General features: G+C 43.0%; 1 protein-coding gene across 8 annotated transcripts in view; it reads right to left on the minus strand.

The window, feature by feature from the left end:
* TGFBR3 (transforming growth factor beta receptor 3) overlaps positions 1 to 23,674 on the minus strand; it is a 205,164-nt gene that overhangs the window by 52,122 nt on the left and 129,368 nt on the right. For all 8 annotated transcript variants that reach the window (XM_079902220.1, XM_079902214.1, XM_079902219.1 and 5 more), the window contains one exon: positions 23,292 to 23,429. In XM_079902220.1, the coding sequence (XP_079758346.1) occupies positions 23,292 to 23,429 (138 nt within the window). The remainder of the gene's footprint in view (positions 1 to 23,291; positions 23,430 to 23,674) is intronic.

Here is a 23,674-nt window from a genome sequence, read left to right on the forward strand (position 1 = left end):
ACTAATCAGACAATTAATGGGTATTTGTCAATCCAACCTCTTCCCTTTGTTAGAGAGGCACATCATCTTTTTTCAGCAGCTGATTCAAGAAACAATCACAAGCCTACCTTCTTCCAGGTAAAGACAAAACTACACACAAGGCAGGATGTCCTTTTGAATTTTTAAAGAACTTTGTGATGAGAGAGTGCATTGTGAGGAATCATGAGACTTACCACTATTTTCCAGATACCTAAATTGAAGGCCAACCTTTCAAGGAATGAGTTTCAAGTTAAATAGGAAGCCTTGGTGAGTGTTTTCATAGGCTTGTAATGGACTTCTGGATCAGCTCAAGTGATCCCAAAGGCCTGCTAGCACCCGAACTTGACGTCCGAGTCTTCCACAGTTGCAGCCTCTGCCATCAGAGTCACCACCACAGCAAGAGTCCCTTTGGTCTCCTGAGCACTGAGATAAAAAATGGGCAGAGCTGGCCTGTCTTCTACCACTTTGTATACTACTTCCTCATAGTGAGATGAATGTGTATTACAGTTTATTTTGTAAGACCCCCAAATTCCCATAGATAATGAAGTCAAGAGGCTGTTAGACTGATCCTCATAAAACTTTTGGGATGATTGATGCAAGTCCCACATTTTTTGCTGGATGTATTTAGACCAATGCTGACCTAGCATATCATGGTATATATAATTAACACACACAAAGGGGGAAAATTATCATCTTGTTGCTGTACTATAATTAAATTTAGCTGCTGGTGAAAATATGCATGTCATCTTTATTGGCTAGCATTTATAACTGATTTTATCAGTGTCAGGGTGGAACCTCAAAATGTGAGCAAAAAGGCTCAAAAATTCCCAAGCCACAGAACTCTAAATGTTTTGTATTAAATTTCACATTAACAACAGAACTACCATACGATCCAGCAATTCCACTTCTGAGTATTTATCTGAAGAAAATGAAAACACTAACTTGAAAAGATATATGCACCCTGCAGCATTATTTACAACAGCCAAGATATGGAAACAACCTAAGTGCCCATGGATGAATGAATAAAGATGTGGTATATATACACAATGGAATATTTTCAGCCATAAAGAAGAATGAAATCTTGCCATTTGCAACAACATGGATGGACCTCAAGAGCATTATGCTAAGTGAAGTAAGTCAGACAAAGCCAAATGCCATATGATCTCATTTATACGTGGAGTCTAAAATCAAAACAAAAAACCAAATTCACAGATACTGCGAAGAGATTGGTGGTTGCCAGAGGTGGGAGGTAGGGGGTGAGTGAAATGGGCGAAGGGGTCAAAAGGTACAAACTTCAACTTATAAACTAAATAAGCCATGGGGATGTAATGTACAGCTTAGTGACTATAGTTAGTAACACGGTATCACATATTTGAAAGTTGCTAAAGACAATAGATCTTAAAAGTTCTCACCACAAGAAAAAAAATTCTGTACATATGGTGACAGATGTTAACTAGACTTATTGTGGTGATCGTTTTACAATATATACAAATATTGAAGACTATGCTGAACACCTGAAACTAATATCATTCTATATGTCAATTATACCTCAATAAAAAATGTTTTCACATTAACTATCATTAACAAAAAGCAAGCAGTTTCTGAAGTGGTTATAGCCAGACTAACAGCAGGTTGAGGGCAGGGATTCTGCTTAGGGCTCTACCCTTGCCAGCAATGTTTTCAGCCTCCACACACATACAAAACAGTACTTGCCCTAACTATGATGCGAGGCATTAATATTTTCTCTCCAACTATATATACATATACTTTTTAAATGCTAGCAAAGAAGCACTTCACCAAACTGATTCCATCACCTACTCATGCTGTAGTTGCCCTCTTGGCTGAAACCTAGAAGCATCTGAAGAGTTTCTAAAAATCCTGAGGCCCAGGCCATATCCCGGATTAGAACTTGGGGGTGGGACCCAGGCATCAGGATTTTTTAAAGCTCCCTGGGGGGCTTCCCTGGTGGCGCAGTGGTTGAGAGTCCGCCTGCCGATGCAGGGGACGCGGGTTCGTGCCCCGGTCCGGGAGGATCCCACATGCCACGGAGCGGCTGGGCCCGTGAGCCATGGCCGCTGAGCCTGTGCGTCCGGAGCCTGTGCTCCACAACGGGAGAGGCCACAGCAGTGAGAGGCCCGCGTACCGCAAAAAAAAAAAGCTCCCTGGGTGATTCCAATGTTCAGCCACAGTTGAGAAGCCTAGCCTTAATGGGTACTGCGTGATCCACAGTTTGAAAAGCCCAACGTGCATCTCACAGTTTCCTCTACACCAGTGGTTCTTAACCAGGGGTGATTCTGCCCCCCAGGGAACATTTGGCAATGCCTGGAAACGTTTTTGATTGTCACAACTGGGAGGGAGGAGCTACTGGCATCTAGTGAATAGAGAGGTCAGGGATGCTGCTAAACATCCTACAGTGCACAGGGCAGCCCCCATAACAAAGAATTATCTGAAATGTCCATAGCGCCATGACTGAGAAATCCTGGTTTACGCTTTGGACTGACCGAACGTTACTGCCACTCGAACATCTACTGGATCCCCAAATTGGATCCCCAAATTGACAGCTCTTTCTATCCTAGAAATTGGGCTGTTTAGTACTTAATAAAGAATAATAGAACCTTTCTGGGTTGTATTGGCTTGGGAAACCCGGAACTAATCATTAATAAGCTGAGCGTAAATTATGACCACTGACAACAGTCACCATTTACTGTACACTTACTATGTATCAGGCACCATGAAGTGCTACCTAGTAATGACACTTGCTACATGTCCCAATGCCAGTTATAAGCAAAACCAGTGGGGACCATTTAGCTTTGACCTTGTGTTTTTTTGTTTGTTTTTTTTTTTGCGGTACGCAGGCCTCTCGCTGTTGTGGCCTCTCCCGTTGCAGAGCACAGGCTCCAGACGCACAGGCTCAGCGGCCATGGCTCATGGGTGCAGCCGCTCCGCGGCATGTGGGATCTTCCCGGACCGGGGCACGAACCTGTGTCCCCTGCATCGGCAGGCAGACTCTCAACCACTGCGCCACCAGGGAAGCCCTGACCTTGTTTTGACATCACCTGCATAAGAAAAAGCTCCTGAACCAACTACCTGCCAACGGTAACCATGCCAACCTATGCATAAATCCTCTGAAGCTTAGCTACTCATCAACAGTGAACTTCAAACAATGTTTATCTGATTTTCTGACTTAAGCACTGTAGTAAAATCTTCTTTTCACTGAAAAGCACTTGTGCTAAAAAGTCGTTTTTATTAAGCCTGTCACTGAAAAAACCCACAACAGTCCAAAGGCCTTTGTCCCACTGCCAGCACAGTTCTGAATGTTTAGGCAAGCATCCCTGGATGTTCTGCTCTTTTTTTCTCATTCATGTTACAGCCATCAAATAAAACACTTGGGCTATAAATACGTTATGCAGAGAGTACATTTCTTCAGAGTGGAAGGTGGGATAGATCACCCTGGTGCATTCCAGAGGCAAGAATGTGAACAGTGTAAATAAGAGTAGAAATGGGGAGCAACTCGGGAACGTATCCTGAAGTAATTAAAAGGGACGCCACCGTGTAGCTGACTCCTCGAAAGGGGAAGCTCCCTCCATGCGCCATGCACTTCGCGCGTCCGTCTCCCCCAGGGCCAGCAGCGGCACAGATCATACACTCAGGGCTGAGGAATTTGGAAAAGGAGTCAACGGCCACTCCTCAGGCACATTCCAGTGAGAAGAAAGCAAAGCTGCCACGGGCAGGGAAGCGTCCCTGACTGCGGGTCAGTGGAAATTTTCTGCCGCAACAAGGGGTTAGTCAGTGCCCCTTCTGACCACCAGTTCTCTCACTCTGACCCCAACCCCCAACGAGTTTTACAACGTGTTGTTATTTCCACCTGATCCTCAGGATGACCTGTGAGGTAGGCTAGTCTGATTTCCACGGTAGAGAGGAGGAAACATCCGAGAAGCTAAAGGCCTACCCAAGGTCAGAGAAGCAGCACCCAGGGCAGACCAGCACAGGACACTTCAGACTCCCGCTTACAGCTGGCCACTGCCTGAACCCTTCCAGAAAGAAGACCTGGGTAGCTCCCAAGGCAGAAGAGTTCTCTTCCTACTTTCTACCTGTAAGATTTGCCCTCCGTCCACTTGTTTGAGGTAGGCCTTCCAGACCAAAGAATCCCTTCCTCTTTCTTCCATGAGATAAGCCTTCAAATGTTTGAAGTCATCACTCAACCCCAGTCACGACTTCACTTCTTCAGGGCAACAGTCCCAACTCCCCCCATCTCCTCCCCAGACACCAATGTTGTCAGAGTTTCATCAGCATAGTCTCTGGTATGTGGTGCCCAGAACAAAACCTAGGGTTCTGGGTGTGGTCTGATGAGAGTACTGTGAAGGTTAGTTTTAGGTGTCAATGTGACTGGGCTACAGGGTACCAGATACTTGGTCAAACATTATTGTGAGTATTTCTGTGAGGGTGTTTTTGGATGAGATTAACATTTAGATCAGTAGACTAACTAAAACAGATTGCCCTTCCTAATGGGTGTGGGCCTCACCCAATCAGTCAAAGGCCTAAATAGAACAAAAAGCTGACCCTTCCCCTGAGTAAGAGAGAATTCTCCTGCTGACGGCCTTTGAACTGGGCATCAGCTCTTCCTGGTTCTATAGCAGCCTGCTGCCCTTTGGACTCAAACTGGGACATGGGCTCTGCAGAATTTGAACTTGCTAGCCTCCATAATCACGTGAGCCAATTCTTTACAATAAATATCTTTCTATATCTATGTGAACACTGCATGAGGCCCAAGATCACATCAGCTTTTATATCAGCTGAACCCTACTATTATCTCATAACCATTAATTTATGCTTTAACCATACATCCAACAAATATTTATTGAGTGTCAGGCACCTTTCTAGGTGCTGGGGATATACTGGAGAGGGCAACAGACAAAATCTCCTGTTTTGTGAAGCTTACAGTCTAGTAAGGAAGTCAGAGGAACAAAATCTATGTTAATAAGTGTGAAGGAATGATATAAATTGAGAGAAGAGGAGGGGGCACTATAAAGTGTTGTGATGGGACAAGTCTAACTGAGAAAGTCACTGAGCAGGTGAAGACCTGAAAGAGATGAAAGAGCCGGGCACGTGGACCTCAGGGAAAGAGTTCTCGGGTGGAGGCAGCGGTGAGGGTACAGGTCTGGTGTGGAAGGGACAGCAAGGAGGCCGGTGTGGCTGGAGCACAGGGGTGAGGGGCAGATGAGTAGGAGGAGAGGTCAGAGATCACAGAGGAGACCAGGAGGTCCAATAGGACCTTACAGACTGTTGCTAAGGACTGTGGTGTTTAGTCTAGGTGAGATGGGCCTAACAGATGTTTTAACAGGATCACTCTGGCTAATAGGGCCAGGCTAGACTGAAGGGAGACAAGGAGCAGGAGACCAGTAGTAGACTTCTGGAATAATCCAGGGGAGAAAGAACAGCAGCTCACACCAGGGAGGTGGAGGTGGAGGTGGGCACGACGATACCTAAAGCCCCAGGTCTTTATTTTATCAGCTTGAGAATCCTTCCCTTACACCTTCCCTTACACCTTCCCTTACACCTTCCCTTACATCCTTCCCTTACACCTTCCCTTACACCTTCCCTTACATCCTTCCCTTACACCTTCCCTTACACTTTCCCTTACATCCTTCCCTTACACCTTCCCTTACACCTTCCCTTACACCTTCCCTTACACCTTCCCTTACATCCTTCCCTTACACCTTCCCTTACACCTTCCCTTACATCCTTCCCTTACATCCTTCCCTTACATCCTTCCCTTACACCTTCCCTTACATCCTTCCCTTACACTTTCCCTTACATCCTTCCCTTACATCCTTCCCTTACACCTTCCCTTACACCTTCCCTTACATCCTTCCCTTACATCCTTCCCTTACATCCTTCCCTTACACCTTCCCTTACATCCTTCCCTTACACTTTCCCTTACATCCTTCCCTTACATCCTTCCCTTACACCAGCACTTCTGTAATATAAATCAAACTCTTTAGACCCGTATTTCAACTCTGTAGAGACCACATAAAAATGCTCATTCTGTTAGCTGTCAAAAATCTCTAAATTTCGTGTGTGCACCATCTACACATTCATCTAAATCCCTGAGAAGCTGAACCAGACAAGGCTGAGGTCTGTGACTTACAGGCACGCTCCCACGCTGACCCAAGCGCATTAAACAGCACTTGCCCTGGTTGTTCGCCAACTACAAAGTAACCCAACGGAATTATCCTCATCTTGTCTGTAAGGACGTCATGCTAGAACCTGTTAAGAGCCCTCTGGAAATAAAGACATGACACGTCAGTATCACCACTCCTATACCAGTCAGCACTCCAGTCCCTGCCTTATCTTCCTGGTGTGGTGTCTGTTCTTACTGGAGTCCGGCTTGGGTTAAAGTTTGTGGAAGAACAGAGATATAAAGAGAATAACAGAAAACAAGAAATAGAAGAAAAAATAGTATTTTTCTAATAGGAGAAGTGGTTACAATCACTATTGCAAGGATAATAACTACATGACTGAATATGGAATTGCTTTAAAAAAGTGTTAAAGAGCAAGGGGTTTTTTTTGTTTTTTTTTTTAAACATCTTTATTGGAGTATAATTGCTTTACAATGGTGTGTTAGCTTCTGCTGTATAACAAAGTGGATCAGCTATATGTATACATATATCCCCATATCCCCTCCCTCTTGCGTCTCCCCCCGACCCTCCCTATCCCACCCCTCTAGGTGGTCACAAAGCACTGAGCTGATCTCCCTGAAGAGCAAGGGTCTTATATTTGGATAACGTGGCAGAAACTTTCCAAGGCAATTCATTCCCTCCCCCATCTTCCACCTTATTTGTAGGTCCTTGTGCTGCTACCACCACACTTCCAGCCCTTATGTCTCAACCAACCTAGTATCTCAACCATTACAGTAACCTCCTGCTGTCCAAGCTGCCAATCCTGTCTCTCTCCATCCCTCACCCATACTGTCACCAAGGCGATCTTTCTACAAAGTAAACACATGATGAGGCAGGACAGCATCTCAGCATCTGAACTGGCACGGGACCAGAGAGGGCCTCTGCCTGCCGCACTTCCCACCACTCCCCCAAGTACTTGCCATATGGAACCACTCACAACGGCAGAACACATCATGCTGCTTCACATCTCCTGCGTCTTTTTACAGCCTGTTCCCCACCTGGCTTGCTCACCTGGTAACTGCTCCTGTCCTCCACAGGTTTTCACTTTCTCTGTAAAACCTCCCGACTCCCTTTCTTTCCTCAGGATGGAGCTACCCTCCGTGCCCTGTGCACACCACTAGCCCAGCCCTTCTCTCGCGTGAACTGCTACTATCTACCAGCAAACCTGCCACCCCACTTGACAAGGCCAAGAGAGTGCCTAGTTCGTTCTGAATCTCCTGGCCTGGAGAGGTGCTGGGCACAAAGCAGGGACTCAGTAAGTGCTTGTTGAATGAAAGCTCAATGGTGTTACTTACAGGAAAGGCGATGCCGTAATTTCTTCATTCTCACAACACTTACTTCCCTCACTGCCCAGAAACGATCTTTCGGCCAGGCTTTAAAGCTAGTATTTGATTTTTCACCTAATAGCTGACCTAAAAACCAATGATCAAATCATTTAGTAGTTCCATGTCTCCCCGCAGAATCCACTAAACTTTCCTCCTGTTTGCTAATTAAAACCCAGTCCTCTGACATTCCCTGACATGACAAACATCTTCCTGTGGGAACAAACAGAGCCCTGAGCCCTGAGAATTCTGAATCTTACTTAGCAAGCGTCCATTGAAGGGGCAAACGTGAAGCACCTGACTGTCCAACAAGCCCCAGGCTTCAAAATGCACTGCGCCACCCCTTCTCCCGACTGCTCTTCCCTACTGAAACCACGCACAGCATTTGTATTTTACATTCTGGTTATGCTACCAGACTTTTTAAAAAAGCAGAACATTACTCTCTCTGCCAGTGCTGGGAGTTTTATTACAAGAACTTACAGCTAGGCAACAAGAGCCAAGTTTATTATTTTTTCTGGATCAGATTCAACAACCTTGTCCAAAAGAGCAAGAAACAAGCAAAAGAGGCAACCAGCCCTTTTGTTTCCACACCTGCGTTTAAGCTTTAACTCTTAAAGTCCTAAGCAGACCCACTGAAGCCTCAAGATTGATCTCCCAAGCCTCAGGGAAGGGAACCAAATGCCGGCTAATGGGTGCAGACACCATTTTCCTGGAACTGAGGCTCTTCGTCTTAGCACTTATCTCAGCACATCAGCTGACTCAGAGGCCTGGCGGTTGCCTCACAGTCACTCTGCGGCCTCCCCCAAGCTGGTGTGGTCTTTAGTGAGGAGGGAGAGAGAATCTTTGCTGAGCATAATGCCATATTGCAAGGCCTCACCTAGTCCTACCCACCTCCTCCCGCCTCGTCCACGCTCCCAGATGAAAATGCAGGCCGCACGTAATTGCACGGGTGGCAACTGAGTTTCCTCTGAAGTTTCCCCTCATCTCCTTCATGTGCACTCACATGTTACCTTCTCGATAGAGCCTATTTAAAATTACAATCCAACTACCCGGCAGCCCCCACTCTAGCGCTCTGACTCCCTCACACCTGCTTTACATGTTCTTATTTCTAGATTAGAGTATAATATAGCCAGCTTCTAAACTACCGTGTAATTTACTTGTATATTATGCTTATAGCCCATCTCCTCCCACTAGAATGTAAGCTCCTTCAGAGGCTGGGATTTTAGCCTGCTTTGTTTATGGGCATATCCCAAGCGCAGTGTTGGGTATAGAAGACACTCAATAAGTGTTAAATGAATGAATGAATCCTGAGGTCCCATTAACTGGCAGTGGCTACCTAAAGTTCTGTGCTGGGAAGAATTCTGAGGCCATACTCAGGAGCAGTGGAGAAAGGGGAATGAGTGCCATGGTCACTCATGTGCCTGCCAGGGGCTCAGGGCAGGCTCTCCTGGCTCTATGGCTGCCCAGTAAAATAGCCACTGGCCATTGAGAGCTTCAAATGTTGCTAGTTAAATTGACCTGTGTCATAACTGTAAAATACACACCAGATTTTGAAGGCGTAGTAAAACCAGTGTTAAGAAGAAATCTCACTGCTTCCTGAAGTGTGATCCTCAGATCAGTGTATCACAGACAAAAGTATGTTAAAATGCAGGTTCCAGGGTGGGGTGGGAATGTAGGGTCAGGCAACTGCATTATAATCCTCCGCCCACTATCCCATGATTCCCAGGCATACTTGAGGATCACTGCTCTGTGCCATAGATAAAAATATTATGTAAACTCCAATCTTTGTAAAGCGTGAAGAGGATTACTTGGAGAACAAGCAAGAATTTTCTCCCCTGCACTGGTTAAAAAAAAAGCTAAGAGGGTGAGAGTAAAGCCAAGTCATTTTTGGAGTCATCTTCTTCTATATCTAAAAAGATAGAAACGGGCCCTGTGAAACGAGGAGCCATAGCTCCCCAATGATAAAGAAATGCTTGCTGAAATCTCAGAGGAAAATCTGTTCCAGGAATCAAGCTCTCTCTCTCCCCGCCCCCCCCACACACACGCATGCACGCGTGCACACCCAATAGCTGGGCTGTGGTCCATTTAGAGCCTGAGTTATCGCTTGGGTGAGCGCCTGCTATTCAGGTTACAGCTCCGTGAGGCTGCTTTAACTCGCACACGCAACTTCGCACATTTACATGACTTTGGCATTGCTGAAAGTTCAACACTTGCACAGTCAGGATGAGCTCCTCTCCCTCTTCTGTCCTGCCCTACCCCCAACCTTTACTATTCCTATTCCTTTTTCTTGACTCTTTCACTGACACATCTCTTTCTGGAGATGCCTGCTTAGGAGAACAGGAAGAGCAAAACAAGGAAAACAAATAAAGCAAAGAAAAACACGTGGGCATTTCAGAAACACCTGCCATGCCAAGAATTTGCTAGTTCAATTCTAGGGGGAAAAAAGACTTATGGTAAAGTAGAATAGGCATTTCTCTAGAGCTTAGGTTTATGTATAAGTAGGATCTATGCAGATTGGCCTGAGAACTCGTAACAGTGCCCACACAGAAAGGCATTGAGGAGATTATGCTTTGATGTATTTTGTGCACCAAGTCCAGCAAAAACAAACTTACAGCCTGGAAATATTTACCTCCCAAATGAGGATGGGACCCTACATTCTGAAAGAGGAAAATCACACGTTCTCCCTACCCCAATTCCTGGGAGGACTGTGCTTGCCCAGTTCCTCCAAAGTCTCGTGATATGAAATGTGATCTGAAACATGTTTTTCTACTAACCATATATCATGACTCAATGTTTTTTTCAAAGTTTGTTTTAAAGAAATAATAACTTCCATGCCCATGAACCTACAGTCATAATTTGCAAAGCTACATATTCATGAGCCATGTGATTGTGGTCTCTGCCAGTAGTGCACTCAAGAAACACAAATCCATGCAACCATTTAAAAATTCTTGGATGAAAAAAAAAAATTCTTTGATGTTTTAATTTTGTATCCACAACCATATTACTCTGTCCAATAAAATGAATTAAAATATATTCAACAATTTTTCTCAAAACATTCATGATGATCATCCTCTGCTTTTAATTTTTATTCCTGTTGAAATATAAAGAATAAAGGATTGAAAGTGCCTTCTGTTCTTAATGCCCTACATGTTTACACATGTCCAAGAGGAAAGCTCTGAGATGCTACCCTCCAAATAGAAACACGCACAAACTTGAACGTGAGCCAGAACAAAAGCAATACTCTAATCTCCCATGGAGATGTCACAAGAACGATAGTATATGTGAATACATATATACACAAAGACAAGCAAAATAACTCACTGCAACTGAAAGATGAACTCAGTCCCCACAGGTTACCAAATTAATGAAGCGTAAGCTGCTTTATAATATAGAGTTTTCCAAAGTAGAGCCCCAGGCCACACAGGGATCCTCAGTGACCTTACAGAATCATCTCTTGAGACTCTTAAATTTATTCTTTCCCATCTTCCAATGCAGCATGATGTTAGAAGGAGTTGACCCAAACTTTAAAGTGTATTTATCATCTAAAGGGTGTTTTTCAGGAAAAAACAATAAAATGTTGGCATCCTTACCAGTACGTGCCATGATCCTCAATCTATTGTGGCCCTCCAAGTGTGCTTCTGGGAAACCCCTCACCAAGAAGGATTCTTTCTTCTATTTTTCTTTTAAGTTACATCCCATCTGCGGACCCAGGTTCAAGGGCACAAACTGGATTTTACAAACAGTTGGCGCCAAATAGGCACCTAGAATTCTCTTGATGAAGAGTTCCTCTTCATCAAGACTGACAATCTAAGTTCAGTTTTGCAGACAAGGACACTGAGGCTCAAAGAAGCTAAAGAATCTGCCTGAGGCACAGAGTTGGTAAAAAGCAGGATTGACAACAGAACCAAACACCTCGTTTCTCACTCCAGAGCTCTTTCTACTCCAGTGGCTCCATGAAGTAGCTGCTACTAAGCGCAAGAAATCAGTAGAGTAGGGTAGACAGGAGCCCCCTGGACCCTGGATTAATAGAACACTGGGAGAGAAAGTCCCACAGGCACTTACTGATCATTCAGTGCATGTTTCATAGATACTGAATCCTCACATCTGACAACTGAAGAAACTGTTGTCAGAGTTTCTTCTGAGAAGTTAGGTAAAGCCCCAGATTACATAATTTTAGCAAGGTGCACGTTCAAACTGCATCTGCAGGACTACAAAAGCTATGCAATACAAACCCAGGCTTTTACAAGAGTGACAGGGGAAAGCAGTAAGGCAGGGTAGGGGGTTGTGTCTTCTCTACCTCTTGCACAGTCTCCCCGTCAGGTTGTTTCCTTCTCTCTCTCCCCGCCACCTTCCCCAGAAGCTGGAGGAGCTATGCTGGTGAAAGTGGAGGAGAAAGGGAATGGAAGGTGCAGAAAGAAAATCGTAGTGACTGTTATGGAAGCAAAAAATTGCTTGGCTGGAAGAAGAGAGATCTGCTAAACAACAACAGCAAGAAAAACTGCCAAAGAATCTGAAAATGATAGAATAGAGACTATAGTAGATACAGCATGACGAGAACCTGAGGCTGTAAAAATGTTAAATATAAGTGCTTCTGTGACGTTCAGTTTTATATATCAATTTGGCTTGGCTGTAGTCTCCAATTATCCAATCAAACACTAATCTAGTTGTTGCTGTGAAAGTATTTTGTAGATATAATTAAACTCCACAATCAGGTGGCTCTAGGTAAGGGAGATTATCTTAGATAATCTGTGTGGGCCTGATCCATCGGTTGAAAGGCCTTACGAGCAGAGCTGAGGCTTCGCTGAGGAAGAAGAAATCCCACCTGTAGACAGAAGCTTTGGCTCCTGCCAGAGAGTTCTGGCTGCCCTTCCTGACTACTGGCCCTGCAGGTTTCTGACTTACCTTGCCTGTCCCAACAGTGTCATAAGCTGATTTCCTGCAATAAACCTCTCCCCGTATATACCCACAGCTGGTCCCCTTTTTCTGGATAACCCCTGACTGACAGCTTCTGTGAATGGCTGATATAGACCCCAAGAGAAATGGAGCTGCATATTCTAGCCCAGAAACCACAGATCTAAGAACACTTTGGGGGAAAAGGGTTCTAAAGGACATTTCCTTGTGGGGCAAGATGAAGGTGGGGCCTCCAACCCAAAACGACTGTTTGGAGCCCTCTTGAACTTCCTAAGCGTAGCTTTCAACCAAAGGCAGGCCGTGTATTTGTGCCCACCCCCATTTTCCAGTCTACATTCCACAGTCTCTGAAGACGACTGCGGGGATCTCCTATGCCAAAGCCAGAAGGCTGAACTGAACACGTTTAACAGCTATGAAGAAATGATCCCCAGAGGGCTAAGAACAGATGCAGATATTAAAGCAGGGCATCCTGGTAGAGCTGATCCAGAGACAGGACAACCAGAGGAGCCCAGGGACACAATATTGCTGGGAAAGCAGCCAAGAAGCAGTTTTTAAATCCTTACCTGAATGACGTCCCTCAGAAGGGTCACCCAACTACCTTCCTTGCACTATCTGTGACTGAGGGATAGTGGCAAGGGCTCCAAGCAAAGGAGGAAAAGAAACAGGGAAAGAGGGGCTCAAAACACTTGGGGGGTTTAATCACTTTTAGAATGCTTTGCTACTTTTAAGGCAGCAGCCACTATAGCTCACTTCCAGCTATTGGTAGAGCAACTGTAGCACTATTTCAGAAGCTTCACATGGTATCTAGGAATACTGTTGTTATGTACAGTCAGATGTGGTCAGGACCACCTCCCACATCTAGGTCTTGGGGAAAATCATTTATCCTAGGTATCTTCCTCTGCAAAGGAGAGCCCTGGACCAGATGACAGTGGGTAATTAAAATCTAATATCCTGGACTTCCCTGGTGGCACAGTGGTTAAGAATCCACCTGCCAATGCAGGGAACACGGGTTAGATCCCTGGCCTGGGAAGATCCCACATGACCCAGAGCAACTAAGCCTGTGTGCCACAAGTACTGAGCCTGCGCCCTAGAGCCCGTGAGCCACAACTACTGAGCCCGCATGCTGCAACTGCTGAAGCCCGCATGCCTAGAGCCTGTGCTCCGCAAGAAGAGAAGCCACTGCAATGAGAAGCCCGTGCACCACAACGGAGAGTAGCCCCCACCTGCCGCAACTAGAGAAAGCCTGCACGCAGCAACGAAGACCCAATGTAGCCAAAAATAAATAATAAATAAATTTATTTTAAAAATATCTAATATCCCTGCCTCACCTATTACTCCCATTCAAAGTATAACTTCATTCAATCCCAGTGTCAAAATCTGGCATATGTGATGTAAAGGGAGAAAGTAGGGGGAGTCTAGCCCAAACTACTAATCCCCATCATTAAAAAAAAAAAAAAGATTTTTTATTATTATTTTTGCTAATTTTTATTGAGCACTTACTTTGTGCCAGGCACTATTCTAAGCACTTTACACAGGTTATAGCCACCACTCACTGTGTGACCGTGCACAGTTAACTCAACCTCTCACTGTGTCAGTTTCCTCATCTTAAAATGAGGATAATAAGAGTACTTACTTCATAGGCTTGTTATGAAAATTAGAGATCAAATGGGCAGTGGCCACTGTGGGCTTTTGCCAGAGATGGCAGATGGATAAGCCCCTGACTTCCAGGTACAACCTGCTTCCTAGTATCGCAGCTATGTCATTCACCACCCAAAAAGGACAAGGCAGAAGGAAGCAAACCGGTGATGACTCCTTGGTCCAGGGGCATTAAAAGGTTGCAACAGGGCTTCCCTGGTGGCGCAGTGGTTGAGAGTCCGCCTGCCAATGCAGGGGACACGGGTTCGTGCCCCGGTCCGAGAAGATCCCACATGTCACGGAGCGGCTGGGCCCGTGAGCCATGGCCGCTGAGCCTGCGCGTCTGGAGCCTGTGCTCCGCAACGGGAGAGGCCACAACAGTGAGAGGCCCGCGTACCGCAAAAAAAAAAAAAAAAAAAAAAAAAAAAAAAAAGTTTGCAACACAGACCCTAGGTCATCTGGGGACAGGGTATAAGGATCAAGGGCAAAGGCAGATCCTGAGATATAAATTCCACTCTGGACAAAGAAATAGGAAGACTAAAGGGGCTTCTTCCTCCCCTGAAGAAATCTGCTTCCAAGCCAGAGAGCTGGATGATGGAGGCCTGAAATGCCAGAACTGGGTTGCCTCAAATAAACTCAACGACTCTCCCTAGGAAGGAGTCAGGCCATCCTGCAGTCCTTTTCAGAGACAAGGAATGTCAGCTACCTGTGGGGAGCGCTTACCAAGGGCCCCACTGTCTGCAATTTATGAGAAGACCAAGGCAACGCCAATGAGCTTTCAAGTCAGCCTCACTAGAATTTCCCAGGAGACAGATTTCCCCCATCCCATGACCTGAAAAAAATATTCTGCCATCTCCCTTAACAAAACATTTGCTTTTTCTACCAAACAGCTCTCTGGAGGCTGTCCACCATATTAACCAAGGGCACTAGAGATGTTACATTTGATACAATTGCCCAACGCTTGGGAAGGGCAGATTCATCAGATTACCAGATCAGCCTTTAACAGTAAAGCCTTAAAGGGCAGCATGGGACTCTACACAAAAAAACATCAACCTTCCGCCACAGAGCCATGACAAAGCAAGTCCAGCAGAGGCAGGAAAAGTCCATGCTCGCGTGAACCCTTCAGGACAGGATGTCTTGATCAGGAAGAATACACCCAGGCAAACCTCCTAAGGCCACTCACTGACAACATTCATCAGCTTTAATATAACGAGTTAGGATAAATCCTAGGAAGTCTTTCAAAAACTCTTTCTGGACCAGGATTACCAGCCCAAACTGGACTCTTTCCAATGCTCTAATTACCTCAGTGACATTTAGGAAGAGCTCTCTCACCACAAAAGGGCCAGAAACTCACTCCTAGGAAATATGGTAGTTGACCGACCCTAGTTCATGAGAGGATCAAGCCCCTTATAATTAAGGCTCTTATGGACAAGCCACAAAACCAAGAGATAAGCAGCCTCTGGGACAAAAATGCCTGGTACACAACCACTTGGAATATCCCACAGGACACAGTGAGTCATTCCACAAGAGATATTTTTAAAAAAGAAAAGGGAAGAACCAATCTTGAAACATTTAGTTATTTAATCTGCCTTTAAGAGAGAATTTGTTTGGGGAAAGACCTCACTGGAAAATCCAAAATGGTATATTCAGACTCCTATATATAGGGGTGACACTTCTGGTTGAGCAAAAGGCCGTGCTTGGGTCTGCAACCCCGAGCCCTCAACCACATGCTGCTCCCCGGTCAGCCTCACAGAAGGAGCTGCCTTAATTGCACTTGGAATAAGAAGATTCTTGTTTGCTCCAGTTTTCAGGATCCACTGGTGGTACTTCCCAGTCTCGTAATCATCCCTCCCACACCACGGGAAGCTCCTTGAGGGCAGGGCAATCCACCCCCTTTCTCTCTGGAGCCTCCACACTTAGGACAGTTCCCAGCAGGCACTGAAAACTAGGTGTTGGATGAATGAAAAAGTAGATCCAGAAACCGTCATACCAGGTATGCTAATGTCATGTTTTTCTAAACATGGGGAGAACTGCCAAACAAGAGTAAGGAGGAAGTTCAAAAAGAAAAAAAAAAAAATCATTTCCAGGTTTTTAAATGCAACACAGTAGAGAATACAGAAATTTTTCAAAAGTTCCCTCCTCCACAAGCAAACTTGAATGTCTGAGTTATTCAGAGGGCATTTTTGGACGCTCAGTGTCCAGTTACACATCACTTGGATTCAGAAAAGGAATTTCTGGACATGCGCTGTGGTACAGGCTGTGCATGTCCCTTCCTAGAGCAGCGCTAAGCACACATCTGGGGCTATTTAACAACTGATTGGAAATTTCGCCTTCTGATTTCCAGTTAAATACTGGGCACAGGAAAACAAATAGCACTTGTTTTTCACTGAGCCTTGTTAGTCATCCAAACTGCAATGCAGACCAGAGAACTGCCTGTGGTTTGGTGGCAGAGCCCCAACATATTTGGACCTTCCCCCCCACAAGTTTAAGTGAAAGGAATAAGCCGATTTTGGCAACCTCAGCTTCTTCACCCACCCACCCCACTCAAAAACACAAAATAAGGTTTTAAATATTAAGCATGTTCCTGGTATTAATTTACATTTTCCATTAGGGTTAAATTTTTATTGGTTTTTAATCCAAAGCCAAGAGCATAGAGTTTGGTTTCTCTCATTTATTTCAATTGCCCTGCTCTAATATTTACTTGGATTTGCTGAAGAGGCAATGTTCAGATTACCATTTTCTGTTTCCAGTTAAACTGGGATGTAATATGTAGCAGTTGTACTATCAAAGAATGAGAGTTTGAAAGCTGGAAGGAACTTCAGAGATTGACTAGTACCACCTCCTCACTTTAGAGATGAGGAAACTGAGGCTTGAGTAGTGAAGTGATTTTGTCCGGTGATTGATGTATATAACTGGTTAGTGGCAGAACCAAAGACTAATAATTGGGCCTCCTGACACCCAGGCCAGAGTGTTAACTAGAAACAAAAATCTGAGTTACCTCTAGGTAGAACTGCCAGAAAAAATCAGGACACCCAGTTAAATCTGAATTTCAGATAAACAATGAATAACTTTTTAGTATAAATATGCCCCAAATATTGGAAACTCTACCTCGAAGACCAATATCCCCTTCAACTCCCCACCTTCATTCAAACACACACACATTTACATGCATTTCTTTCCTGATTTTACTGATAAATGGCTGGGAAAAATAAATCATAGTACTGTAATCCCAACAGTGAATGAGGTTGGAAGAAGTTGCTGCTTATTTCTTGAGACTTTCCTAATCTTAAAATACATTTTTCCCCTCACGAGCAGGCAAAGCAACAAGCCCGATGTCAAAGGGCTGCAGAGGCCCCTGGATTAGACATTTCATGTTATTAGAAGCCAGGCATTAGGGTCTCATCTAGAGAATTTCTGCTTGTCCCAGGGTTCTAAGTCTGTAGACCTTTTAGGAGAGAGTGCTTAGGTTTGTAATACAAATAAAGCAAGATTTTTTCAATAAAAACCATGGGATAAAGTAAAATGATTTTAAAGTTTGGTTCACTGATTTTACAACATCACTTTTGAAAAGAATGCTGCCTCAAGTTTTTTTTCTAACAGCTTTATTGAGATATAATTCAACCTTATTATAATTCTATTACATAAACTACATAAACATGATTATATATTAGAATTCATTCTTATAATTCACTTTATTGAGACATCATAATATTCCTCCTTTTAAACTGTACAATTCAGTATTTTTAGTGTATTCACAATTGTGGCAAGAATCACCACTACCTAATTTCACAAAATTTTTATCACCCCCCCCCGCCCCCACCCAAAGAAACTTCATGCTGTTCATAGTCATTCCCCATCTTCCCCTCCCACTATCCTTTGCCAACTACTGATCTACTTTCCATCTCTATGGATTTGCCTGGTTGGGATATTTCATACAAATGGAATCACACACTATGTGGCCTTTTGCACCTGGCTTCTTTCATTTATGTTTCCAAGGTCCGTCCATGTTCGGTATGTATCAGTACTTCATTCCTTTTAATGGCCAAATAATATTCTATTGTATGGATATACCACTTTTTTAATCCATTCATCAGTTGGTGGACATTTAGGTTGTTTGCACTTTTTTATTATTATGAATAATGCTGTTATGAACATTTGTGGACGAGTTTTTCTACGGACATATGTTTTCCAAAGCCCCATTTTACCTTCCCACCAGCAATGTATGAGAGTTCCAATTCCCCTATATCCCCAACACCACTTGTTCTTATCTGCCTTTTTTATTATAGCCATCTAGTGGGTGTGAAGTGGATTCTCATTGTGGTTTTAAATTTGCATTTTCCTAATGACTAATGATTTTGAGCATCTTTTCATGTGTTTATTGGCCATTTGTGTTATTTCTTTGGAGAAACGTCTGTTCAAATTGTAGCATGTTTTTAAAGACAATCTGGTACTGTGGCTCTTCCCAATCTTTTTTTAGCAACCTCAAGTTAAAAGTTCAGACATCTATTACACAGTTGAGCTACCATACTTCTTCTTTGATGCAGAAATAATTGCATAAATAAAAATAAGCTTAGATGATCCTTCTAAGAGAGTTTTACTTGTAGTTTCAACATGACAGACTGAGAGAGTAGGATTATTTTTATTTCTGATTGCTCTGAAGCATAACTCTAACCTACCCAATTTTCTCTGGGCTATCCCTACACCCCGCAAAAGAAAATCTATGAGGCTGTGAGAACTCCACTGCGCGCGCACGCGCCTGTGTATGTGTATGTGTGTGACATACTCGAAGATCTACTACTTCACACTCAGCCTGAGATAACCACTCTCATCCATTCCCATTTCCTGGGTAACCAGAACAACCAGATAAAGGAATTGCACTTGCAGAGGAAACTCAGTCCCACTTTCTCCCTACATGACACACTCCCTCTTGCCTGCACTGTGGAATCAAGAGAAGGACTAAAAAGATTGACAGTAGAAAACAGATATTTTTTTAGACGGTATTAAAATATGTTTTCAGTCACCCTCGTGGGTGGCTGAGACATTTTGAGTAACACAAGGTCCTGCTAACTAATTATGAAAGGTTTCCTTTTTTAAATTGGGCAGTTATAATAATGCAGACAGGACAACTTAAAAGGTTCACCATGATAGATGAGTAGATGCCATTACTTGAGCTTTTCTCACAACCCTACTTAAAAATAATTATAATAACTGTTGGGAATTCCCTGGTGGTCCAGTGGTTAAGACTCCATGCTTTCACTGCTGAGGGTGCGGGTTCAATCCCTCGTTGGGGAACTAAGATCCCACAAGTTGCGCGGCACAGCCAAAAATTTTTTTTAATTTTTTAAATAACTGTTAAAGTATTGTAACTCTACACAGAAAGTAAAGACAGCTTTACGACAGTAATGCAAATCCTTCAGCAATATATAAAGGAGGGAGCAAGGACATACACCTCTTCGACTGAGAGTCAAGGGACCCACCCTCTCTCCTCAGCTCCTTTAAGCTCTCCAGGTAACTTTGGAAAAGACACTGATAGAAATGGCTAAGCCTCAGTTTCCAAAGATTCCATGGGCCTTCCGAAGTGTTTGGATGAAACACTTTATGTAAAATAATTTAGTTATCTTATCCCTAACCTTCAACTCTTAACTACAATAAATGGATAAATGAAACACACCACTGATTTTCTATCCAGACCCCTCTGCTGCAATGGCTGTCAAGTCATTCATTTCAGGTTACAGAGAGCAAGGGAAGAGCTTGCCTTGCCTTCTTTCTTTCAGCACAGTCTCTGTTAGGGAGAGCTGCCCAGCTTGTGAGAGAACTTGTATCACTCGTCGTCTAACTATCTGAGAACCTGAATGAACAACAGATGCTCCACTATCTCTTCCAGGCCATGAGGAAATGTGCAGATAGAGAAAACCATGTTCCCTAAAGAAGGCCTGCTGGACAGCAAGGCAGAGTTCATGTGTCCCACAGTTTAAATCCTCGACTTCTCCCAGTGCTGCCTCCCTTGTGTTGGTAATTTGAGATTTATCACTTGATCTACAATCTCCTTACATGGGATAAACTCCAAATAGGGTTGATGTTCAATTATTTACTAAAACCGTCTCCTGTGGTTCATTGTTAGTGCATCTTAAGCTGATGGCCAAGAAGCAGTTCTTACAGATATTAAACAAAATTAAAGCAAATAAATAATAACTAGGAGTAAGATACTTTCCCTTAAAAGTCACAGAGAGGCAGTTTGAAGAAAGAATCTAGAAAGTGATCAGTACAACTATGATAGATGTGGTCCACACTTTTCATCTGGACCTACAGCCCAGAGAAATGGGAACTCCTTTCAATCTGGGGCCGGCCAAGCTAGACATTTCATAATTAGAAATGTAAATTCAACGTCCTTCCCAAGTGTTCTTTACTATGACTAATAATAAATAGCAACAAAAATGGTAGGTAATGTTTATGAAATTATCAGTGCCAGGTCCCATACTAAACGTTTTACATGTAATCTCACTTAATGAAGAAAACAACCTCATGATGTAGGGACTATTATCATTCCCATATTACAACTGAGGAAAGTCAGGCTTAGAGAAATTAAATACTTTTCCCACGTTCTGCCTGGATTCAAACCAGGGTAGGCAAAGCCTTTGCTCATAACCTCTCTATAACCTGCCCAATGTGGTAGCCACTAGCCTCTCATAGCTATCGAGCTCCTGAAATGGCTAGTGTGCTTAAGGAATTGTATTTCTGATTTTAGTTAATTAAAAAAATTTTTAAATATTTATTTATTTAGGCTGTGCTGGGTCTTAGTTGTGGCACACGGGATCTTCGTTGCAGCATGTTTAGTGGCAGCATGCAGGATCTTTAGTTGCGGCATGGGGACTCTTAGTTGTGGCATGCATGTGGGATCTAGTACCCCGACCAGGAATGTAACCCGGGCCCCCTGTATTGGGCGTGTGGAGTCTCACCCACTGGACCACCAGGGAAGTCCTCTGATTTTGGTTAATTTAAATTTAAATAGCTACACATAGCTAGTACCTACAGTATTGGACGGTGCAGCTCTGCACGATAAGGGCTAAATGAGCATATGACTTTATAATCACGGCCCTTAGTCTTACTATCACAAATGCCTTTAATTACAGGAGATTGACAATGCTTATAAGTATGAAGGGAGCCAGTTTAGCATAAGAGCTTGTAGAGTTAAGTCCTATATGGGTTTGAGTCTCAACTCTGCCAGTAATTAGCCAAGTGATTTGGGTCACTACTTAACCTCTCTAAATCTTAGTTCCTCATCTGTGAATGCATCTGTAAAATGGAGTAAATCGTCACAGGGTTATTATGAGAATTAAATATGATAAAGTATTAGAGCACTTATGCAATACCTGGAATGTACTAAGTGCTAAATAAATGTGCTGATAATAGTAATAACAACTAATTCTGACTTTTGGACTTTTAAATTTAGAAGTAATGAGAGTTTCAATTCTCAGAAAAGGCTATAATTTAAGTTATTAGTAACTCTTATCTTGTAAATGTACTTTTGAGTTTAAAAAAGTTTTATTTTGAAAATAATTCACATTTACAAAGTTCCAAATATAGTACAAAGACTCATGTACACTCTTTAACTAGATTCCCCAGTTTTCAACACCTTGCCATATTTGCTTTATTATTCTATCTACACATTAATTTGTTTTCTGAATTATTTGGCCCTTTAACCCTTAATGCTTAAGTGTATTATGTTTCCTCAGAAGGATATTCTCTTATATAAGAAAAGTACAATTATTAAATCTATGAAATATAACATTGATACAATACTTTAATCTATAGGCTCAATTCCAATTTCTCCTATTGTCCCTCTGATGTCCTTTATAGCAAGGGTGCCACTCCCTACCCAGGGATCACATGTGTCTTTTTAGCCTCCTTCAATCTGGAATGGCTCCCCAGTCTTTCTTTGTCTTTCATGACTAACATTTTTGCAGAGTACGGGCCAAGTTATTTTATTGAATGTCACCCAATTTAGTTTTCTCCAGTGTTTCCTCATGATTAGACTCAGATTATATGCATTTTGGGCTAGAATAATAACTAATTTAAGACCATGTAAATATACTGTTCCTCAAACTCCCTCCACCACCACTAGATCTAGTATCTGTTGATGACTCTTGCCTAATCCACTTTTACTGTGATGGTTACCAACTGATGCTTTTCTAACTCCATCATTCCTTCTATATCAATTGATGGGTATTCTTCTATAAAGAGGAGCTTTCCCTTCTCTCCTTTTTACTCATTTATTTATCTACTTTTAAACTGTATTGACTATGGATTCTTACCTTATTCAATGGGGACCTTTGAGTTAAAAGTACTCTTCAAATACAAGTGACAAGAAACTACAGAACTGAATTAAGAATCATTAATTAGGCAAAATGTATTCATTGTGCAAGATGAAGACTATTAACTGAGGCCTCTTCTTGTTTTGATCGCTTGTAGGCAAGAGAGGTTTAAGAGTCCAAGGCTCTGTAGTTTAGGACATCAGCACATAGCTCTAGCAATAGACAATGTGAGTTATCACTGTGAAGTGCAGTGTTGCTCATCATCAGACATGATATCATACCCCAAATATTCTATCCAAACAACCCATCAATTCCTCCACAACTAGCAAACTTGAATGTTCTGGCAAACTCAAAAGGACATGATTTACAAATAGTAGGTAATATTTGGATCCTTCCACAAGAGCTGGGTTCCAGCTTTTTTATAAAATACAAATGTTTTCATTTTGGAGCTCACTGTGTTACTTGCTCAACAAACAGATCCTCATATCAGAAATTAGGCCTGTGTTATACACAAATAAAATGGGTTTGTGCATATTTATTTTGCGGTCAGAGACCACACACCTAATGGCTACTTACAATATTTACATTGCTCCTGGTACTATGGGGAGCGTGGGGAGGCGGTCTCAGAGCTGAGACCAAAGCTCAGTCCACACAAAGAAGGACTGCAGATCCTGCTCTATTGTGCAAGAGAGACCGGACTCTCCATCCACAGAAGAGGGCATGTGAATGGTATCTGTTTTCTGTGAATGCTTATCGATGCTATCCAAATATCACTAACGGCAAAATCCAAATTTAATACATTGTGGACTCTGGTATTATTTTGATGAAATAAGCCTTTTAAAAAGCCTTGCAAAATTTTAGGGTCATTATATCCTTATGCTAAGGATCACTTTGGGAGGGTTTCAAACACTTACCAAGAAAAGTCTGGAGATGCCAATTGCAAGTCTCTCTGTCTTCAGATGCCAAACCAGGGGCTGTGGGGAGTTGAGCAGGAACACGACAGGCTTGTGGTGAATGTAGACTGAGGAGATGGGATTCAGGTGCAGAGTGACCTAGGAAGAAACAAAGAGAAGTCTTAGCACTGGCTTTCCATTAAAATCACTTAGCACAGAATCTGGAATTCTTTTTCACAGCTCACCATTAACAGAAACAAGCTATAAGCTAGTTCAGATTCTGTGGATTCGATATATTAGGTTGAACTAGATGATACTGCCAATATTTGATCATTTTTTAACTACAAAACATAGCTATATCGTGTGGTTCAACCCACATTAATTCCAACCAAAACATGAATCAG

The sequence above is a fragment of the Stenella coeruleoalba genome (assembly GCF_951394435.1).
Source record: "Stenella coeruleoalba genome assembly, chromosome: 1".
In the NCBI taxonomy this organism is placed as follows: Eukaryota; Metazoa; Chordata; class Mammalia; order Artiodactyla; family Delphinidae; genus Stenella; species Stenella coeruleoalba.